We start from the raw sequence: 20611 nt of genomic DNA, 5'->3' as shown, positions 1-20611 counted from the left end.
CTCCAGGGGCATTAAAGTCACCACCGTGAAGGTCTCGTGCCAGACGTTACCCCCTATACTTATGGCAATAGCCCATTTAAAAAAAGCAAAAAAAGTCTCTCTCTCTTTCTCAAAAGAAAGACTACTGTGCCAAAGACTTGTGCTTCTAGCGTTTGGAGAAACAAGACTAGGTCAAAACCTAGGATATGGCTGGACCGTGTATGGTCAATGTTTGAAACTGTGGCCAATTTGTTACAGGGATAGTCATGGTTTGGAGACAGTGGCACTGACGAAAAGACAGGAGGTGGAGCTGGCAGAGTTGAAGATGCTAAGATTTTCATCAGGAGTGATGAAGAAGGCCAGGATTAGGAACGAGTATATTAGAGGGACAGCTCAGGTTGATGCTGGGTATATTGGGAGCAGGATGCTGAATATGGAGCTGCTAGGGAAGAGGAAAAGAGGAAGTCCAAAGAGGAGGTTTATGGATGTGGTGAGGGAGGACATGCAGGTGGCTGGTGTGACAGAGGAAGATGCAGAGGACAGGAAGCAATGGAAACGGATGATCTGCTGTGCCGACCCCTAATGGGAGCAGCCAAAAGTAGTAGTAGATAGTCAGTCGTTGTGTCTATAACGTGAATTCCTGGATATTAAATGTTCATCTGCAATTTTTTGTAGTGGTCCCAGTAATAATTGTTGTTAAAGTATACTGAAGTAGCATATCACATGACATGGTTAAGCTACGTTCAAGTTAAAAAAAAAAAGGTTATAAATGCACTTGCAAGAACAATACTTTCCACTGATATCTTGTGATGTCTGATTTGAAAGAGAACTTAAGTATACCTATTGTAATTATCTGTTAACTTCCCCCCCTCTTTCATCTGTTTCTATCTGCAGATGTCTCTCGTTTTTCTAAAACTTGAATGCACAAAGAATGGATTGCGGCTGCTAATAGCACCATGAATTGCACATCACTTGCAACCATATCTGCTCCATCTCAAGGTCCGATTCCCAAAAGATATTGCGTTAATGACACTACAGTGCAAACACGCCCGTAAAGTTTTGTTGCAGCTGAGTGCAATTTGCCCTTCTTTTGCGTCTGATTGCAATTATCCATTTGGAAAAGTATAAATGGTGGCTTTGTGCCAAGAACACAGTAGGCAGGCTTAGCGTCATCCTTGATGTCATCAAGTGCACCCTCTGCCAATCCGAGGAGGGTTGCAGATTACACGTGCCTCTTCCAGTACATGTGGAGTCACCAGCTGCTTATTTTCACCTGACAGTGAGGAGTTTCGCCAGGGGGACATAGCATGTGGGAAGATCACACTATTCCCCCCAGTTCTTCCTTCCTTCCCTCCGAAAAGGCGCCCCGACCGACCAGAGGAGGTGCTAGTGCAGCGACCAGGACACATACCCACATCCGGCTTAACACCCGCAGACACGGCCAGCTGTCTGTAGGGACGCCCGACCAAGCCAGAGGTAACGCGGGGATTTGAACCGGCGATCTCCGTGTTGGTAGGCAATGGAATAGACCACCATGCCACCCAGACACCCCCGGACATGGTAAAAAAATTTAAATGATTGAGCCTCTGTTACTGACCGGTTTCTTTCCCACGATGAGCTTCTCGACCTTCTGCACTTGTGACACGTGGTCTTCGTTGGTTTTCAGCTCCCGCTTACGGATCCGTTCGTAAATGCCAATCAGAGTCTCCCTGGGGATATCCTCCCCGTCATCCACACCTGGCGTACGGAGGAGAGAGCCGTGTAATCTTATGGTTTATACACATATGAAAATACACCTGGAAATAAATACATGGAGGGATCCATGCCAAGATGAACAAAAGATTCAGATAAAGGCAAAATGAATGTGTAAGACCCAGGAGCTCTGTGATCATGATATTAACGTTCCTAAGAAACTGGGGATGCTTTAATTTCAATTAGGAACGCATGGGTAGTGATTAATGAAGCCGTCTCAGCTAATTAACAAGTTTTCAGTCACTGACTTTGATGATAATAAGAAGACATAGGAGACGCTTCATGTTTTTTATGCTCTATAACCAAGGATAAAATAGGCACACAATTGCAAAAAGGCAATTATCAAATCTTCACATTTCCTTGATAAATTATTCATTTGAGATTAGTTTAATGACAGAATAGTGTTATTTTTGAGACCTTGTCTCTATCACACCTCTCTTCTCGCCCCTGTTCCCGAGCACTGGTGTAAACTTTCATCAAATGGTCGGAGTCAGAGCTGTGTTTTTTAACAGTCAGAATTTAGATTAAAATCTGCTAGAAAATATGTCTAGAGCGTACAAGGAATTTGACTTGTTGGGTTGCTTGCACAGTTCGCATTAAACCTTCCAAAAATGACAAAAAAGTGGTGCATAAGGAAACGAGGGGGAAAATATCTAAAACGCAACCTCGGGAAATAATGTAGCTTTTATGCAATATGCACATTGTCCTGGCTGCAGCCCTCTTGTGTGCACTGATAGCGTCTGTATGCTAGTAACAGTTATACATTAACAGAAATAAATACAGATCTAGACAATATTGGGACATAGGGAAGTGCATCCAAGATCACAGTTGCTCGCAGTTCAATACGTCTGTTCCAACCCTGTCTACAGAATACATATCAGAGCCCCAAGTATTAGCTTTTGTAACCTCGTAGATTTTTAACGAAGTCCTCCAACTTCATCTTCCTCTCAGGCTTGACGTTGGGGCTATACATGTCAGTGTTGAGGAGGATGATGGCGAAGGCCAGGATGAAGATGGTGTCAGGGTTCCTGAACTGCCGCACCACGGTCGGGTTACAGATGCAGTAGCGCTGGCTGGAGACACAAAGACAACAATATGCCCCATTCAGACTTATTAATAAAATCAGTAAAAACAAAAAAGGTCCCGTCTCATGATATTATGCCTCTCATGTTCGTAGCAGGGGCATCTAGCGATAAGATCAGGCACTGTGGTCAGTGGCACCGGCTGTGCGTGTTATTGCACGTCATCATTTTCAGCATTGCGTGAGGAACTGCTCCTTCCACTCAAGCAAAAGTAATGCTTGGCCCTGGCTCCTTCTATGCATCAATAAATCATCCAGATGCTGGACCAGTTCGCCACACCAGCAGCCCTGACTGCGCATTCCAAGACATTTCAAAACCTTTAACAGAAGTTCACATAAAAAGCCTTTTAGTGATGAGAATGCCGTACAGTTATTTATGTGTATGGTGATGTATTGTACATTTAGTTATTGGAAAGCGCCATTTAGCATCGATACTCTGATTTTAAGGGCACAGAAATTTGTTCGAATGCAGGTGCTACAAAAACTGCATCACTGACTTCCCTCCATGGACAACGCACTGCAGCTTGCATATGCCTCGTGAAATGGCTACGTGCATTCAGTGTGACTTTGGCACCTTTTTTCTGATCTCGCTAGCTGAATATGTAACCTATACGGAGTCATTAAAGGCCATACCGAGCAGTTCCTCTTGACTGCCTTCCCCTCAGAAGGTTAAGGAGGATAATACCTGTCTTCAAAAATCCATATCCCATCAGTCATCAGTGTGTGTGTGTGTGTGTGTGTGTGTGTGTGTGCATGTGTGTGTGTGTGTGTACTTACCTGTATGCTTCAATGAGGCGCTCCACTTTCTGGGCTTCGCCCTGGACACGGATGTGGTTCTGAAACTTTCTGAGGGCCTCATCAAGCTCCATTCCCTGGAAGTCCATCTCATCCACCACACAGCTGAAACATGCAAATGTCAAGTGTGTACACACACACACACACACACACACACACACACACACACACACACACACACACACACACACACACACACACACACACAAGAAGGGTTATAGACAGGGACAGAAGATACACTCAAAATAAGCGCACACAGCAACAAACTGCATGAATATAACATGAGATACAGAAGCATGTTTCATGCCCTCAATTAACTATTTTCTGTCTGAAAAAAAGACAAGACCCACTTGATATGGGGGAGTCTTAGTCGTCCCAGATAACCTCTTATGTGATATCTGTATCCTTGCTTAAGAGGAGGAAACAAGGGATTTCCAGTCATACTGGCACAACAAGCAGCCATCCTTATCACCTGCAGGATCTAAATGAGTTTGGTTTGAGGCAACTTATGTGCTTTGCCTCTCTGTGTGCCTCTGTGTGGCTGTGAAATCCCCTATTCTCCTTTTTTTTCCCCTCTCAGAAAATCTCTCTAGCAATGGTATAAAGGCTTCAGCACATACTGTAGAATTTAGTAGTAATTTTGCAATGCTCTTACAGTCATTTTAAGGTGTCTTTAGATGCGATTTTGGACGATGGCACTTTGTAAGGGCAATAAGAACTGATTAAATCAAATATATATATTTTGGATAGACAGACATGCAGATACATACATACATAGACCTTTCAGTTATGGTAAGGAGAGGTTTATAATGCGTAATTAAATAAAAAGAATCGAAATCGTACTTACTCTAGGACATCTCTGTTGAACTGTTTTTGCCTGTTGCCAAGAAATTCTCCAATCATCTGCCGGCTTAGGCCCTTCCTCTGCAGCAGGAAGTGAGCCACACCCACTGGGGTGTCGGGGACGAATCCCCTCTCAGTCAGGTACTGAATGCCTTTCTCCGGTTTCCTGGAAAACCAAATGCGGATGAGTTTTCTTTTCATCCACATGCTGGTAAACTTCAAAAGTGCAAAGAATCTCGTACAAATCATACCCATGTACACTTTCCCTCAAGCATGCGTGAGGAAGTGCAAATCTCCAGGGGTGTTGACATATGAGCAACTTCATGAGGAACGGTAGATGACTAATTTTGCTTTTAGCAAGAATGACAGTTTGCTATCGTGACAAAAGAAACATCTGTATCACAGAACAAATCTGTTCTGAACAATTACGGTTGGAAATTATTGTTATTGATAGTTGAAAATAGATATGCATTGCCTGTAAGTTGCTTGTGTATTATGGCCCTTAAAACACACACGCGCGCACACACACACAAGCTGAAAATTGTTTTGTTGAAATGTCATATCTTGCTATGCTAATGTCTTTGAGTATCCTACAATTTCAATCAACTTGATCCTTATGTTTGATTTCCTTACCAGTTGGAAATGCCCCAACTAGGAGACAAATGTAAATTTACAACTAGAGGCAATAGTAGTTGCTCTTCTAAGAACTGACACAAGGAGGTACAATTCAGTCTTGGCAAAGGTAGTATAACATAGGTGTCACTCATTTTTTGTATCCATAACAAGCACAGACACAAACATGCTAGTAAATATACTAGTAAATATACTCACAGTCCTTGAACCTTTGCAGGCGTCTTACAAAAGCCTTTGTAACTGATATGAATAAAACTGACTGCAGTTTAATGTACATCACTCAGTGTGTAAATGCAATAACTGCAGGTCACCTCTGTTTGCCTCTCCACACAATCACCCACTCACTGGGGTTAATCACGCTAATCATCAGGTAAGCACCAGCTTGGAGCCGACTACCTACTTGTTGAAGAGGTTCAAGCCGATCCGGTAGTGCCTCTTGCGGATGACATCGTTGCTGAAGACTGGTGAGTCCCAGCTATTGCGAGTCTCTTTGTGGTAGGTCTGCTTGCTAAGCGTCTGCTCTCGCAAGCTGTCTCTGGATGAGGACTCAGAGCTACAGTTGATGGTGTCATTGGAGTTGGAAGTGCTGTTGATGCTGTCGTTGTCCCCATCAGAGAAGTCAGACTCAGACTTACTCTGCCGGTTGGCCGAGCCGTTGATGGCCAGATGGCTTTCCAGCTGGCGGTGGCGGTGGCGCAGGGGCGCCTCATCATCACGGGAGGAGGCTCGTGGTGGGGGTCCGTGGGAAATATGTTTGGGGCTTGCCTGGGATGACGTTACAATGTGGCCATGGGGCTCATACACAGGCGGCCTTTTGACAGAGCTGCGCTCAGAGCGGTCACTGAGCTCTGCCGAGCTGTCACTGGGAGGCTCGATGGTCAGCAGAGGGAGGTGGTCCATTCTAAGACGCTGCTCCTGGCACTCCAGAGAGGGAGTGCTACGGCAGCTGGTGTCCGTGTCGCGGCCTTCCTCCTTAATGTCCATTGGCCAGTACTCCTGGGAAGAGTTAACAGAACGCAGCCGCAAGTCCGACTCTGTGCTAGAGGGCTGGTCTGCTGATCTCGACAGAGCAATGGAAGGGGGCATGTCCTCCTCGTCAATGAATAGAGTAACATCGCTGTAGGATGCCATCATTTCATCATGAATACGTCCAGCTGCCCCACGATGGGGTTTCACCTGGTAGGGAACTTCCCTTTCAACCTCCGTACAGCCCACAGCTTCTGGGTCGGGGCCCTCGTCCCCCTGAAGGCTACGACAATTTAGAGCGTCATCTATAGACTCTGCCAGGGACTTGACCTGTCTGGAAAAGGCATCCTCCAGCTCCGTAATGGCATCCGTCAGGTCACCCTGGGTGGCTGGATGAGGCGCCATGTTGGCCTGCTGGTGAACCTCCATTTCTCCACATTCAGACTGCACCATGGAGAGCGGGGTGCCGTCCTCTGTCATGGATACCTGCCTCCCTTCAAAGTAGGAGCTGTGGACTTTCTCAGGGCCCTCAAAGGAGAGCTGCATTCTCATGTTGGAGAGAACGATGCGTCTGGACATGCGATTTTCAGACATAGAACTCCTGAGACGCTCAAAATTCTTGTTCATCTGGTATTGGCGGAAGGCTGTCTGGATGGTGCGGGCCGCATGCCGGGTTATGAAGCGTCCGCCATATTTACGCTCCAGCATCTCCACCTAAGGAAAGAAGAGGAAGATTAATCAAAACTTTATAGAATCCACAAAATGCTTCATTGTATATTTTAGCTTGGGGTGGTTGTGATAGATAGTTGTAGATGTATCCTCCTGAGCATCACTAATGAATTGTTTCTCCTGGCAGTTATTTACTTTGCAACAGCCTATCTGAAAGCTTTACCCGCATCTTCCTGAAACTACAACACATTTCTCAAGGAAAGGTTTTAAAAAAATAAACTACAGATTTAAATTCAAAACAAACCAAATGAGACTTCCAGGAGAATAATGATGGAACCACTTCTGTGTAAGAAATCTATTAACCTTTTCACATGCATCACCCTTGGGGCCGTCTAGATGAAAGGTACAAAAATATGTTGTCCTGCACACCCCAAAATGCCGATAACATCAGTTGGCAACAAGGGGCCATCTGAAGACTTCTTGAGCTGTTTTGGTGAGCTGCCTATGCATGTCCATAGTATAAACAGTATACAATGCACATATTTTGGTACTACAGAATCAAATTTGCAGAGGTAACTGGTAAGACTTGTGACAATAGCTCCACTGAGCTATTGAGTCGAGACAAAGCTCAAATAATAAGATGGATGGATGTATAGATAGATAGATAGATAGATAGATAGATAGATAGATAGATAGATAGATAGATAGATAGATACTTTATTGTCCCCATGGGGAAATTTGACTTGGACTCTACAAAACTAGACCTGTCAACACATACGGGCACACAACACCAGCAAACAGAAGACATAATGAGTACACATATAAGGAGGAAAAAAAATACACAACCTGAGGCATCAATTAGTTTGTGGTTTTGTCCTGCAGTACACCCTTTGTACCCTCTGGTTATTTTTGGCTACTGTTTAAAATACCAACTGATACAGGCACAAAGGAGTTTTTAAATGGATTCAATTTGCACCGCTGAGCTCTCTATCGTCTGCTTGACGGTAACAGCTCATACCGAGAGCACAGAATATGGGATGGATCACGGAGGATCCTCTTTACCTGTTTAAGTACACACTGGTCAGAGAGAGACTGAAGATCGTGATGATATTTCCGACTGATGATTTTCATCGCAGTCTGAACTAAATGCGATAACTCTTGATTTTGATGAAACAGGAAGTTTCCCAAACCATGCATTCATTCCATACCTGATTACACTTTCTAAAACAGCCTGATAAAACAAAAACCTAATCTTTTGTTTGACACGCAATCTATGTAAAAAAAAATACATTCTCTGGAGGAGTCAAGAACATGCCCAGTCAACATGACTATTCCAGGTTAAAGTGCTATCAATGTGGACACCAAGATACTTACAGGACTGAACTGGTGTAATCGGCTGGTTATGTATAATCACTGGACTGTGATCACCAACTTCTTTGGGATCAAAAATAGTCTCCTTGTTTTTATCTACATTTAAAATTAGGTGATGTGTCGAACAATCAACAAACTCCCTTACTTCTGAATGATAGATGTTTGTATCATATAAAGTAAACTTAACATGTCAGAATTGTCTGAGTATTTGAAAATATAGTTCTGTGAGTGCGCTCCTTTGTGTAGTGTAAAAAGAAGAGGTGAGCTGACAGAGCCCTGTGGAGCGCCAGTACTGATAATTATTAGTTGAGACAGATTATTATTCCCCTTAACCCGCTGAGTTCTGTTTGTTAAAATTTAGTGATACCAATTGATAACTGAAGAGCTGACATCCAGCTGTCTAATTTTCTGAATTAAAAGTTACGACTGAAGAGGATTAAAAGCAGAGCTAAAATCAATAATACGCGGCCGAGCATAAGCTATACTGTCCTCAAGATGTTTTAAAATCAAGTGCATAATGGCAGTAATAACATCGTCTGTTCTCCATCCCTGTCTGTTAGCAAACTGCAATGGGTGTAATTCGCTGTTTTATGTCCGCTTTCAACATAGACACCACACCACACATTTCTCAAGGCATTTCATCACAACTGATGTAAGAGCAAGTGGTCTAAAATCATTGTTTTGAGTTGGATGGGCTTTCTTAGGGACAGGAATAATTACAGAGCTTGTCCAAACAACAGGGACCTTTTGAATATCTAAGGGCTGTTGAGAAATGGGGCACCATACTAGTGTTAGCTCTCCTGCACAAGTTTTCAAGTTATGTAGACCACAGCTCTTAGTATAGCATTCGCACTGGGAGGCACATAGGCTGCACAGAGGACTGTATTTCCAAACTCTCTGGGCAGGTACAAGGGTCTTAAGCAAAGTAGTTCAACACCAGGGTTACATACTGTGGCTCTTTCTGTGACTGTCGCACCACTTATCATTCACAAACACACAGATGCCGCCACCTCGGCCTTTTCCTGAAGCTGCTGCTCTGTCTGCCCGGATAAGGGAAAAACCTTCCACCTCAACCAGAGAGCTGACAATGTTTGAGTGGAGCCAGGTCTCAGCAAGCACTATAATGCCTGCCTCCCGGTATTCATAGAAGACCCTGGCATTATTGTATAGCTCCTTGATTTTATTTTGCAGGGATCTAATATTGCGCAATATCATAGCAATAAGTTTCTGTTTTTGGCAAAGATAGACTTCAATTTACATTGGGTTTTGAGCCTCTGAAACCCCATTTCAGTAATACTTAGGTTAAATCTGACATTTCAGGAAAAAGCTATAAAGTGTTATCTTCCCGATGAGATCAGGATTATGCGTTTATTCAAAAAGAGCTACAGCCATTTTAGTTTGGGTGCAACATTTTTTACTTTGGACACAGAAATCAAGGAACATCTTAAAGGTTTAAAATGTGTTTGAGACTGTTTTGTGGATGTCAAATACCATTATTTTATTTAAATATATAAAAAAGTGCGAATGACCAAGTTTGTTCCATATTAATTGTTGAAAATAAATGAAAAAAGGTTTGAAGTAGTGCCTTACACAGGGTGGTAGGAGTTGAGTATTTAATTGTATACCACCAAGTGAGGTTTCGAGTGTTAAGCTCATCTTCTTCAGATGGAAGAAGATGAGCTTAAACACTCGACATGTCACTTGGTGGTATACCATTAAATGTTCATGGGAGAATTATCTAGTGTGTGGACTCTATATTTCTGTTTTTCATTCGTCTGTCCAGCATCTCGTATGTGTTGTTTGGATACGTGTGCTTTTTTTGGACGTTTTGCATGGCAGGAGTTGAGTACCTGTTTGTCTTGGAGGTCAGCAGAGAGCTCATAGCTCTCAGAGAGTGAGCGAGAGCGCTTGATGGCCTCCTCCTCAGCCTGCTTGCGGAGGATGGACTGTGAGTGTTGGAGCTTGGGCCGACGGGGCCTCTGGGGCCCAGGCTGGACACCGTGGCTATAAAGTGGGCCGTCAAATCGGTCAGGGCTGATGGCCGAGCCGTGAGTCACTGGGCCCCGGCCGTAGCTGGCTCCACCATCCAGGGAAGGGCCACTTTCATTCGGCCGTCCATCCCCTTCCACACTGCAATGACAGAAAAAAAACACGTGTATTGAAAGGCAAGCACTTTCATTTCCTCAAAAAAAAAAAAAAAAAAAAAATCGTTCACACATCATTCCAGAGGTCAACTCTGACAAGTCATCCTTACCAAGTGCAGTCAGAGCCAAATGGACACTTTAGGAACTTGGATCTTATTGGTTGATACCATGTTATATGATGAATAGGGTACCACCAAGTGAATACATGGACACTTAACTCAGTAAGGAGAGAACTTTAATCTAGAATTTTCTGAAACAAAAACAGCAAAGCAGCTCGTGTTGTATAACATATATTGAGTGTATTGCCTTAAAGAGAACTGCGGCTTCAGTGGTAAAATATAGAAAGTGCGTGTATTTCACGATTAAAAAAAAAGGACTGGTTGTTAAAATCCCTAGTGTTTGCACTGCAACAGATTCAGTGGAGATCAAACTGGAGATGTCTGCCAAGGTGACATTGCCACCACCAGGACACATCATCAGTTGTGTACCTCAGCATCACAGGGTGTTTCGGCCTTTTATCACGAGACACCCTCCGCTGAGGCAGGCCCACCACAGGTTGATCGGTCCTGGGTGTGTGACCTGTGGTTAGCTGTTCACCCTGGCAGCCCAGACGGCGTCTCTCCTTTTGAGCCAGATCCAGTGGCTAGTCCTCTCAGCAGTGTTGGCTAGCTCTTTGATCACTCTCCTGTGGGCCTGCCCCCTGACTCCTAGTTCCCTCAGGAGTTTTGCTGTGGAGCTGGCAACAAAGCCCCTACAACCCACCTCCACAGGGCGCACCTTCACCTTCCAGCCTCTGTCCTCTGCTAAATAACTAGAACAATTTCTAAGAACTGCTGATCCTACAACTTTGAAATATGCAATCAATATTTCACTCAACACTGTTGATTAAAATGCTCGTGAGTAAGTGGGCCCGTTATCATCGCTATAAGAAATATGACTAAATGTGAGCCATATAGTTTGCTCTGCTGCATTCGGATGATAAAAGATGCCACTTCAGAAGCTCTATAAAATACTCGGTTTAAGACTTCGGCTGAGGCAAATCCCCACAATCGCAAATGTAAATCGCAGCATGAGATGATCCTCAGAATATGAGGATCATCTCATGTTGCGATGAAAAAATTAAAAAGGAAAAAAAAAATCAAAAAAGGTTTACTCACTCACTCTTACAATCTGTAGTAATAGAAGAGGACTGCTTTGTACGGAAAGACCTTCTATTTTCGAAAAACTGCCAGCTCTTCCTCCATATCTTGTCCACCATCTCTTTAGCACGGTGAAGTACAGAGTTCACCGGCTCCTCCAGGAAACCCAAGTCTACACCGCCTCGAGGACCAATCAGTGAGCAGTGGAAGTTTCATCATGTTTAGCGAACAGATGACTCACTGTTCCAGTGCATGTTCCAAAGTTCAGTTCAGCGCAGAATGACAGAGTAAATATGACATTAACTCATAAATAGGAGAGGTGTGGATGTTGTGTGTCTCAGCCACCGACAGTCGCTCCATTCCCTGGGTACAGTGCTTGCACTTGTCACAAGCGGAGCTCGAATAGTGAAGTGACACACCCAAACAGTGTACACAAACCACTTCCTTCATTCGGCAGCTGGAAATCGGCATTTGATGGACAGCCTACGAGCAGTAGCCAACGCTGATGTCCGTAAGGGTTGAAAAAGTGGCATTATTGCCAACTATGGAAAAAAATAGACCGGTTGGTACTTGTACATAGTAGGTGCTGAGGTTTCTTCATCTCAACTCCCAACTCTTGGTCAAACCTTTTAGTGACCATTGTACTGGAGGTTTATGCCCTTAAAGTAAAACATTACCAGCCAACACAGCACACCTTTTTATGAAGATGTATGTCCACAGATGATGCTCATACAAGGTTAATTATAAACAAAAGCCTTGCAAATACATCTGTTAGGGATTTTTTATTTCTATTTTGACCAAGTGCGTTAAGGCATGTACCATGTATTTGTCCTGACATGACATGATATAACAAATACACGGTACATGGTCTGTTTTGTCCATGTTAGCTAATATGGACAAAAATAGACCAGTTGACACTTGAACAGACAAAGTAGGTACTGTAATTTCTTCATCTTGACCCCTGACGTCTTGTAAAACCTTTGTGTGACCATAGTAGTACAGATGTGTCCTGACAGCGAAACACTCTCGGTCAATATGTACACCTCTTCATCAACATGCGTGTCCACAGAAGACGCTCTTACAAGAAATTTTATAAAAACACCGAACGAAGGCGTCCAGGTGGCGTGGCAGTCTATTCCGTTGCCTACCAACATGGGGATCGCCGGTTCGAATCCCCGAGTTACCTCCGGCTCGGTCGGGCATCCCTGCCTACACAATTGGCCGTGTCTGCGGGTGGGAAGCTGGATGTGGGTATGTGCCCTGATTGCTGCACTAGCGTCTCCTCTGATCAGTCAGGGCACCTCTTTGGGGGGGGGGTGAACTGGGGGGAATAGCGTGATCAAATCAAATCCTCCCACGCGTTACGTCCCCCTGCCGAAACTCCTCACTGTCAGGTGAAAAGAAACGGCTGACGACTCCACATGTATTGGAGGAGGCATGTGGTAGTCTGCAGGCCTCCCTGGACCAGCAAAGGGGGTGGGGCAATGACTGGGATGGCTCAGAAGGGTGGGGTAATTGGCCGGATACAATTGGGAAGAAAAGGGGGGGGGGGGTGGGATCTTAAAAAAAAAAGCACCGGACAAAACCTTACAAATACACATCTTATTATTCATTATGTGGATTTCAATTCGGTTTAACTGTCAGTGAAAGTGAGGTGAGGTGTGTGTGTCAGCTGGAGGCGTAGAGTCTGGAGACGCTCCATTGCATCAGCAACACACCTGCAGGGGCTTAAGTCATAAACACCTGAGTTGCATTGGTGCTTAACTAGCTATCTATATGTTTCTCCCTGCAATAAGACTGGGAGCTTCCGCCAGTAAACCGAGAGAAGAAGAAGACTGGGAGCTAAAATACACTGGACACGGCAAAGCTGGGAACAACACCTCGGTATACGGAGAGCCAGAGTCGATGTTTTGAACCAGGGTCATGGTGATAAGATTGCTTGTGAATGGTTAAAGTTCATGTCGTGTCAGAGTCAGTAAAACCGCTGCGATCAGCACAGCTCTGTGTCAGAACATCCCTCATTTGACTAACAACCTACATGACCCTGTGATTTTTCCTGTGAAAAACCCTTCCACAGGCTTCACACATAAATTCTTCATTCGATAAAAAAAAAATAATCAAACACTTGTGCGTAAAACATGCCAATACCTTTAGGATCGCCCAACTACCAAGTGGTAAATGCAAAGTGTCCCTGCTTTCGGAGGTTGGTCGTTCTGAATTCAACAGCCAAAGACAGGAAGTCCGTGTTTGGAGGCGCGTAGTAATAATATTCACATGACCACTATTTTACACCCACCAGTTGCTGAACGAAACAGCGCAGCAGAGAGAACTCCGGTGACAGGTTAAGTGGGTGGTGTTACGATGTCTTCTCTGTCAGGGTGGAGACAGGACACTCGGGGTCAACCAGGGCCACCATGACACAAGATACTCTGACAGCAATCGACTGCTAGCCGACTCCGCCAGGATCTACACACCGATATGATGTGTGGACAAGCAGCTATAAAGCTGCACGAGAAGGCCTGCACACTGCCCGACCGACACAAACCCAATGTGACAGAAGAAAAATTATCACACATCCTTGCATAATCGCCAACGGGACGAAGCTCCCCAACCATCTGTCATGGCAGAATGTGACGCAAGCCGTCCCCCGTGGCGACAGTCACACCTAGCGTGCTGTCGGAGCACGCTCGCACTGAACAAATTTTGCGAGTGCATCTCTGAATATATGCTGTCCTAAGACGACGATTTTCTTTCTCTTTTTTTACTTCACATGATAATCCTTACTGGCAATTCTTACTGGTTTACAATGTCAGTGTTAAGCATCTATACAGGATGCTACAGCAATAATATGTGCTGTTAGCTTCTCAGCTGAAAATGTGTGTTCACCTGGGCCTACTTCCAATTACAAACTTACAACAATGACCCCGTGTCACTACGTTCATGACAAGTCACACAATAGCTGGGCTTGTTGTGGTTTTTTCATTCAAGATGGATAACCTGTGTGTGTGTGTGTGTGTGTGTGTGTGTGTGTGTGTGTGTGTGTGTGTGTGTGTGTGTCTTGGGACTATGACTGATTCATTATACTTGTTTTTATGGGATGCAATGTTGTCAAGTGCTATGTTAAAATATGTCTAAAATTATTGATAGATACATACAAATACTCATCATCATCATCATCATCATCAGTTCTGTAACCTTTTTTGAGGTCGTAGGAGCACAGCTGATGCCATCACTGTGTTTCAGTAGGGGGAGTACCCGGTGGTCCCTATCTCCTCTCCAGGTATGGATGGCCGTTGGTTCACAGAGGAACTCATCCGCCTTTTGACAGGTTTTGTTTTTAGTCCTGCTGGGTGTCCACACACCCTCCTCACAACAGCCCAAGGGTTGAAGCGGGGGGTGCCGGTTTAGTCGCCGGTGACCCGACGGTTGCAGTTTAACGTCGCACCCAGGACTAAATACAAATATACAAACACGACTTTGCTGTAATTATTTCCTGTAACACGCTGCCTGGAGAATGCCCCTTTTCAAGCCCGTGGAGGGTTTTTAGGCAAATTCTCTTTCACATTCCCTTGCAAATTATTCATTGTATCTTTTTTTAGATTTTTTTTTGTGATATATGTGCAAATAAGGAAACGAAAGGAAATATCAAGGGCGTATTTGGAGCGTAGCAACGCATTCAATATCAGGATATAACGACTGGAGGAGGCATCGCCTCTGTGAGAAATGTGTTTCTAAGATGAAAACTCAAACTTACAGGCAAGCCGCTTTTTATAGTTTCCACAGTGATCCTCGCGGGATTCGTTCCTCACCCCGTCGACCCCCCGTGCCCAAAACGAGGCAGGAAGTCAAAACTACAGCTACTGGGCCCCGTCTTTCCCATGAGATAAGCCGTCGTTTTTCCTCCCCCTTTTATTCTCCTGCTTTACTTTCTCCCACCTAGGCCTCTAGATTGTGAGCAATTATGTGTGTTTGTGTATGATATGAGAGAGAGACACACACAGACAGAAAGAGAGAAACAGAGAGACAGAAAGAGAGAGAGAATAAGTGCTTCTGTTCTTTTACTGAAATCACATCTACTGCACTCAGTCAGGTCAGATTTTGACAGAAGAGGAAGAATGACCCTCGAGAGAGAGAATCATTTTACCCTGCACATGTTTTAGGCTGTAAATGGAGGGTGGAGGGACGATGGGAAGCTGTCACGTAGGGGCCAGAGGAGGGATTCACATGACGTCAATTTGAAGGAGAGGCTTGGAAAAACATCATCAGTGACATCATCATCTTAGTTTAGACAGGATGGTCAACACGCCCTCAGAAGTTAGGCACAGGACTGTATTGTTAATAGGGGAGAATTTACATGCCCATGCTGAGGAGGAGATGGTTATCCCAAAACAACTTCCTGATACTATTTGTATAGTCTGTGGTCCCTCTTGGAATAAATCTCTGTGTTTTATGTGTTTTGTGTGTGTGTGTGTGTGTGTGTGTGTGTGTGTGTGTGTGTGTGTGTGTACTTCATATTCCTTTGTTTGTGGACAACAAGGTTCCCCATACATACAGGCAAGTGAGGACCATTGTGCTAAAGTGGGGGACATTGGCTGGTCCCCACTTCTTCAAGAGTCTATTTTAGGGTTATGACTTGGGTTCAAAGTGGAATGAATGGAGTCAATGAGAGGTTCCCACACACAAATATGGGACGATAAAGCATGTGTGTGTGTGTGTGTGTGTGTGTGTGTGTGTGTGTGTGTGTGTGTGTGTGTGTGTGTATGGTCATGTCACATTTTTAGCCACTACCATCCTTTGGTGCCTATCTCCCTGCCCCCCCCCCCCGCCCATTTAAACCCACCAGGAGCCCCTATAGTTCTGATCCAGACATGGATAAGCATGTCAGCTCAGCTGGCAGTGATTTTCAGCCATGGGTTCCGGGTGTTGGTGGGGAGTGGGGTGGTCGACCATCTCTCTTTTTAACCCCCCCCCCAACACACGCACGTCCCCCGCCCCCCCACCTTCCCTCCTGACACATCCTGAACAAACAGGCCCGGGCCCCTGCCCAGGCCTCAACCTATTCCATCAGCCGGACCTGAGGGAGAAACATTCCTCTGTTCCGGAAAAGAGGAGTCACATCTACAGGAGTTCTGGGAATAGAGGATTGCTAATGAAGTGCAGGCTGGAGCCGGGGAGGAAAAAGGAGAGAAAGAAAGAGAGCAGTTTTTGGTGTGTAACCAGTCTACCTCTTAAACCACTTCCCCGCTTTGACAGAGAAGTCCAGAGGCCGCTACTGGCGGGCTGGTTTTTCCAATCAACAGCCAGAACTGCTCAACTTCTGATTATGTTTTGAGTTTCGATTTGCTTTTTTTTTTGTTTTGTTGCTTTTTTGGATACAACACAACTCATGAACCTGGCTTGTAACTCACTCACTCACTCACTCACTCACAAATTGACAGCTGTACCGTCTGTGTATGTCTGTATGCATGCTCAATAATCCAGGTAGGACTATTGAAGAAAGCTGAATCAGTTCATCTGTCAATAAAAGTTGTATCCAGATGAACTGATTCAACTTTCTTTTCACACCATCTGTGTAGATCCGGGGAGGGGGGGGCGGGGTTGCAACACCTTCAAAATGGTCGCGAGTGAGTGCTGAGTGCATCTAAAACTATATCCTGTCCTAAAATGTTAAAGATTTCGCCCCCCCCCCATTAAAATTACTAACATTATAATCCTCATTAGTAAGAAAACTGGCAAAATATATTTTTCCTGCACCCCCCCACCGCTACCCTCTCTTAGCCTCTCCCCCCTCCATATTCTCTCACTTGGTATTGCCCGTGTGGTTTCATTCAGGAAGCATTTCACTGAAACGCCAACTGACCGAAATGCAAATGAGACACGCGCTACCACCTTTAACACGCTCGAGCGAAGCGGCATTTCCGCAGAGCTGTGGAGGTGTTTGTGGTGTGTCTGTGGTGTGTCTGCTCGCTTCTCTGGGTTGTCTTAGTTTAGTGTCGTCGTTAAGCATCCAGTCCGGTTATGATGTAGCTCTTCTGAAAAGGTGAAGTCAGTGCTAGGCATACTTCCAACTGCACACTGAGCCTGTCTGGTTCTGTTCACAGCGAAGTCACACAGCAGTGCGCTTCCCATCTACACACAACACTGCGTAAACTCGTTTTTATTATTATTTATTAAATATTGCTCTTTCCATAACTTACATCGCCGGCTCGGCTGTAAACTGGGGTTGTCTGGCTTGCAAAGCCGGCGCAATGAGCAACACGGTAAATATTTAAGCTTCATCGTTAAACTATGAAGCGGCCCTAAAAAACAATAAATCAACCCGCAGCATCTCGCACCCCCCCCCCCCGCGCGCGCGCCATCCCTTGTACTGACAACACGTGTTCGTAGCACAACAAAAGCAGATGTTTTCGTTCCTTTCACGGTGACTCAAGAGCTCATAAACACAGACAAAAAACACAGGTTTGCACAACGCAGATGTGAGGGGGGGGTGTTTTTTTCAGGTCAAAGATTAAGAGACCGCCGAGTCGCATGTTAATGAGCTGCGAGCGCAGCGTCAGAGAGTGAATTTGACCGTAAACGCTTTCGCGCCGTTCATTCTGGCGCCGACAGTCCCCCCCTGATGGATATCCGAGCTGCCGTCAGCCGAGAGCGCGGAGCAGGTGGGATCAGCCGCGCGACACAGCTGCACGCACGCGCACACGCAGCACAGCCAGCGGGGTTGATGGGGTCGCCCCGGAGAGGCTGCAGCAGACAGACAGTATACGGCCGACAGGAGACTTATAAGACTCACGATTCCCAACTCCTGTAACTGCACGTACTAAATCTTAACAATCGACTTCGGATTGAACCCGGGACGTAGGCCACATATTACTCGAGGGGGGATCGAGGTGCCTTGAAAGGTAAAAAAAAAAAAACGCATCCCCTGTCCTTTATTCTGACCTGGCCAGATACGCGTCGTAATTGTTAAGGAGCGATCATCCTGCAGCTGAACCCGAGGCTTCAATCTGTTATCGCTGAGCCTCTCAACACAGTGAGTTTCCGTCTATCTGCAAAGCCCCACAATTTCTGCTTGATAGATTGTGTTTGCAACTCACATGAACTCCCGAGTATCAAACCGCGACAAGTTTGTCTTCAGATCTCCCACGACGCGCCGTTGAAAGCAGATGAGCTGCATTTGATCACTATGTGATTGATGTGATGAAGACAGAATTTCACCGCATTAAGTTTCTTTTTCTTTTGTGGATTAGCAGCGTGTTTATTCATTATATGTCTTCACATCACATAGAAGATGAATTGGGGGGGGGCAATCTTTTTTTAAAGGGCAGATACAGAAAAATGAGAAAGGTCACCTTCTGAGAGATTGGTGGCTTAATAGGCCATCCGCGCTCATTTAATGTGACGATGTCTTTTGGATGATAGTAATATTTTAGTAATACAGCTGGCCCAACACTAGACTCAGTCAGCTGCCTTGTCGTGTTCTCTCTGATCCCATGTGTCCCACTTGTCATCTCCCAACTAGCAAACAGTTGACGGACCGGCTGCCTCTCATTCCCAGTAATTATTAATTCAATCGTCCCCCGTGCCACATGCAGCACCTGCCCTTGAAGATCCAGCCATTACAAAGCACACAGTCCCAAACGAGCACACAGGGCAACCAGCACGCTATAGGACTGCCCTTCAACAAAGCAGGGGAGACAATCCAGCCAGCTCACAGATGGAATCTGTACAGTAAGACTGTAATTGCATCATCATGGTATATACATCGAGTGACTCATAAAAGGGGACATAATCTGTTTTCCATAAAAGGGGAGTCAGAATTGAAATGGCTGAACTCAATTTAAAATTCATTATCCTGCAGACCATGGCCTTGCATTTCTTTTGTTATACCCTGCTTCCTTTATCACACAAAATGTGGAGACAGATGGATGGAAAATAATTATTTCAATTCCGCGTTTCCTCCAAGTCAAGCTGCCCCTTGAAGACCTGCAAAGTCTTCATGTACTAGTGGACAATACCTTTTGACTTCTAGCAAACACAGTGTAACCTTATCCAATGACAAAAGGCACATACCTGGGCAAACATGCACGCACGCACGCACACACACACCAAATCATGCAAAACACACCGTGAAACAAGCCCCCCCATTAACGCCCTTCTCAATACTCTTACCAATTGTCCAGCTCTAATTCCAACAGCGACTGGGTCTTCTCCGAGTTACACTGCAAACACCACATGCTTGCCCGCAGTCACACGACAAGGTAGTCCAAACATTACCGGTACACCCTACCAGTTCCCATTACAGCCTAGAGGTTCCTCTAGCAGAGACACACATCTTCAAACTCCCTTGTGCTGTATCACTTTCTCGTCGTAGCTCTGCTCCATGTGTAAACGTTCCCATGGCTTTGCCTTGCGTAAAGCTTTGCCCTGCGTAAAGCGGCTCCTTATGGATGGATGGTAGGCAGGCACAGTGACTAATTTGCAGTCTGTAATCTTTGACAGACGAATGGAGGTCTCTCTTTCTTCTTCTCTCTCGTCAGCGCGCCAGGCTGCTACGAGTGTGTATGTGTGTGTGTGTGTGTGGGGGGGGGGGGGGCGGAGGCTGAGAAAAGGGGGAGTGTAGGCTTCTGCCAGGCTGCTTAGCAGTAAAGAAGGAGGCGGGGTCAGGGCAACAGAGGGTGTGAGAGCACCCGAGAATACAAACTGATCCTCAACCAAGGAGGTCAGAAAGATGGTTTTCAGACACACTGTCAGAGAATGAAAGCGTGGGAGAATGGGAGATAAGAGAGGGACAGAGACGATAGGATTCCTGAGAAGAGGACAGAAGGAGAGCAAGTGGCAGAAGACTGACACCGCGTGAGCTGTGCACTGTCAGCATGGTAGACTGTGGAGCAGGTAAATAAATTGATGAAGATGGAGGGGATTCGGATGAAGTGTAGGGTTTGAGAAACAGGTAAAAGGATCGGGCAGAAGAGCCAACAAAGGCAGGTAGAATAGGACGCAGAAGTAGAGAGAGGCTGGCAAAGCGATTGGGGACTTGGTAGTGAGCGATCAACGCCAGCTCCTTTTGCAAGCACTGCCTTATACTGAGAAGGAATATAAATGGGTAGTGATGGCAAACACAAAAGACGTCCTGCTATTAATAGGTCATTTCAGGCTCAAAGCTGACTTTAGTTGCACATTGAGAAAAGAATAAGAGAAAATGTGCACTTTTGTCTGTCAGTTGTATCTGCTCCTGTCCT

General features: G+C 45.3%; 1 protein-coding gene across 2 annotated transcripts in view; it reads right to left on the bottom strand.

Annotated features, from left to right (window-relative positions):
• The window catches only part of LOC130106761 (IQ motif and SEC7 domain-containing protein 1-like), a 124091-nt gene that overhangs the window by 13119 nt on the left and 90361 nt on the right, over positions 1-20611 (bottom strand). The window contains exons 1-7 of one of the 2 annotated variants that reach the window (XM_056273005.1): positions 11391-11476; positions 9940-10219; positions 5484-6763; positions 4455-4616; positions 3590-3712; positions 2638-2804; positions 1577-1716 (exon numbers count right to left, since the gene is read on the bottom strand). In XM_056273005.1, coding sequence (XP_056128980.1) covers positions 1577-1716; positions 2638-2804; positions 3590-3712; positions 4455-4616; positions 5484-6757 — 1866 coding nt within the window. In that variant the 5' untranslated portion in view covers positions 6758-6763; positions 9940-10219; positions 11391-11476. Of the gene's footprint in view, positions 1-1576; positions 1717-2637; positions 2805-3589; positions 3713-4454; positions 4617-5483; positions 6764-9939; positions 10220-11390; positions 11477-20611 lie in introns of those variants that run through there. The other variant, XM_056273003.1, reaches the window with a different exon arrangement.

Source organism: Lampris incognitus, chromosome 2 (genome assembly GCF_029633865.1).
Source record: "Lampris incognitus isolate fLamInc1 chromosome 2, fLamInc1.hap2, whole genome shotgun sequence".
Taxonomy (NCBI): domain Eukaryota; kingdom Metazoa; phylum Chordata; class Actinopteri; order Lampriformes; family Lampridae; genus Lampris; species Lampris incognitus.
This window is presented reverse-complemented; position numbering and strand designations above follow the sequence as displayed.